Source organism: Apaloderma vittatum, unplaced genomic scaffold, assembly GCF_000703405.1.
Source record: "Apaloderma vittatum isolate BGI_N311 unplaced genomic scaffold, ASM70340v1 scaffold34812, whole genome shotgun sequence".
Classification (NCBI taxonomy): domain Eukaryota; kingdom Metazoa; phylum Chordata; class Aves; order Trogoniformes; family Trogonidae; genus Apaloderma; species Apaloderma vittatum.
In genome coordinates, this window is record NW_009702499.1 from 1 (window position 1) to 1,515 (window position 1,515).

Below are 1,515 nucleotides of genomic sequence, written 5' to 3' on the forward strand. Positions count from 1 at the left end.
ATCAGGTGCTTTTATTTGGTGCCCGATTTTTACAGGCCCGATGGAGGGGGGGGGCTCCGAATTCCCGCTGCTGCGCCCCAGGGTTTAAGTGCTCCTGCCCTGCATCGACTGTTTCAGACAGTCGAGCTTTATTTTCAGTGCTGCGGAGCTGGGAAAGTTCAACAACCGGATCCTAAAGTGGCAGTCTTGTCCCTGTGCTGGGCAAGCCCCTGTCTGTCCAGCAGTGACTCGTGTTTCTAGCGTGCATTTTAAATTTTACCAGTGCCAGATGTGCCAGAGGTTCTCTCTGCATTAAAAGTTCGTTAATACCCATTTCCTCCCTTACCCTGTGCAGCTGGCTCTGGATATCGACAAGGACGCCGACGAACAGAACCGTTACCTGGATGGCATGGTAAGGAGGCAATGTAAAAAAATGGTGATTTCTTTTGAGCTGTCTCTCAGCAGTTTCCATAACTGTGGTTTAGTAGCAGTTCCAAGCGAGCAGATGAAGTTAGATCCTAGAGGCTGGGGTTGATGTCGCTAAACCCATATAAATCTGTTCCTCACCCGAGACACAGCCTGCCTGTCAGGACTTTGGGGTTCGCTGCTGCCTTGGAAGAAGCGAAGCTGACGCTCTGGGTCCACTCGGGATGCTTCTGTCACTGTCAGACACACAACACCCAGTAAAACCAAAACTGCGACCCAGAGTAATCTGCCTCTTAAGCTCAGGGTGCAGAGGCCAGACCAGCATGTTCCCTGTGTCAGGGAGAGGAGTCACCTGCTGAGGCTTTTTAGGAGAAAGGTAACTTGTTACCTGGATTGTGAGAGGAAGAGAATCCAGCTTGGAGATGCGAGTTGATCAGCACGGTAACACGGGTGCTCGGGGAGCGTTTTCTGCCTGTGCTGGATGCCGGAGAGCTGGCACGCGGAAGTGAGAGAAAATGTAATTGTAGTGTTGGAACCAGTTGAGTCAAAGGTGCGAGCTCAGCTTGGAAGCATAACGTGTACACTGACAGCGTTGGAGTGTCTGAAATGGATATTTGTGCAGCCTAAAAATTAGGAGAATGGAGAATCAGAATAAAAAAGAGTCATGGCAGAAGACCTTACAGGAGAAGGCCTCAGTCGGCATGAAATTGTGCTTCTACAGAGAAGGTTTTGAAGCGTTTCAGGAGCAACACAAGCAGAAGTTTTGAGTAGTTTGTGTTTAAGGAAAGCAGACGAGGAGTCAGAATGAAAATGCCTAGACTGCACTAATGTGAGGATTGTTTGCCAGGCTCTGGCAGAGGCAAAGCACCTTCCGAGAGACGGGCAGCGGCCGTGTCGCTCCCTGGGCAGGTGGCTTTTAGCCAGAAGTGGGAGACTCTTCAGGGACACCTTCATCCGTTAATAATGCCTCCATTATAAACATTATAAAATGCCTCTTCATTTTCTTTCCTGTTCAGGATTCAGATTTTCTGAGTGTGACCGGCCTGCTAACGGGCAGCGTGAAGCGTTTCTCCACCATGACACGGTCCGGGAGGGATAATCGCAAGCTGC

The 1,515-nt window shown here is 50.1% G+C and overlaps 1 protein-coding gene across 1 annotated transcript in view; it reads left to right on the forward strand.

The window, feature by feature from the left end:
• Positions 1-334: 334 nt before the first annotated feature.
• Positions 335-1,515, forward strand: part of BET1L (Bet1 golgi vesicular membrane trafficking protein-like) — a gene marked incomplete at its 5' end in the record, with an annotated part of 1,275 nt that continues 94 nt past the window's right edge. Inside the window, 2 exon segments of the mRNA XM_009864282.1 lie at positions 335-391; positions 1,422-1,514. Of these exon segments, the coding sequence (XP_009862584.1) occupies positions 335-391; positions 1,422-1,514 (150 nt within the window).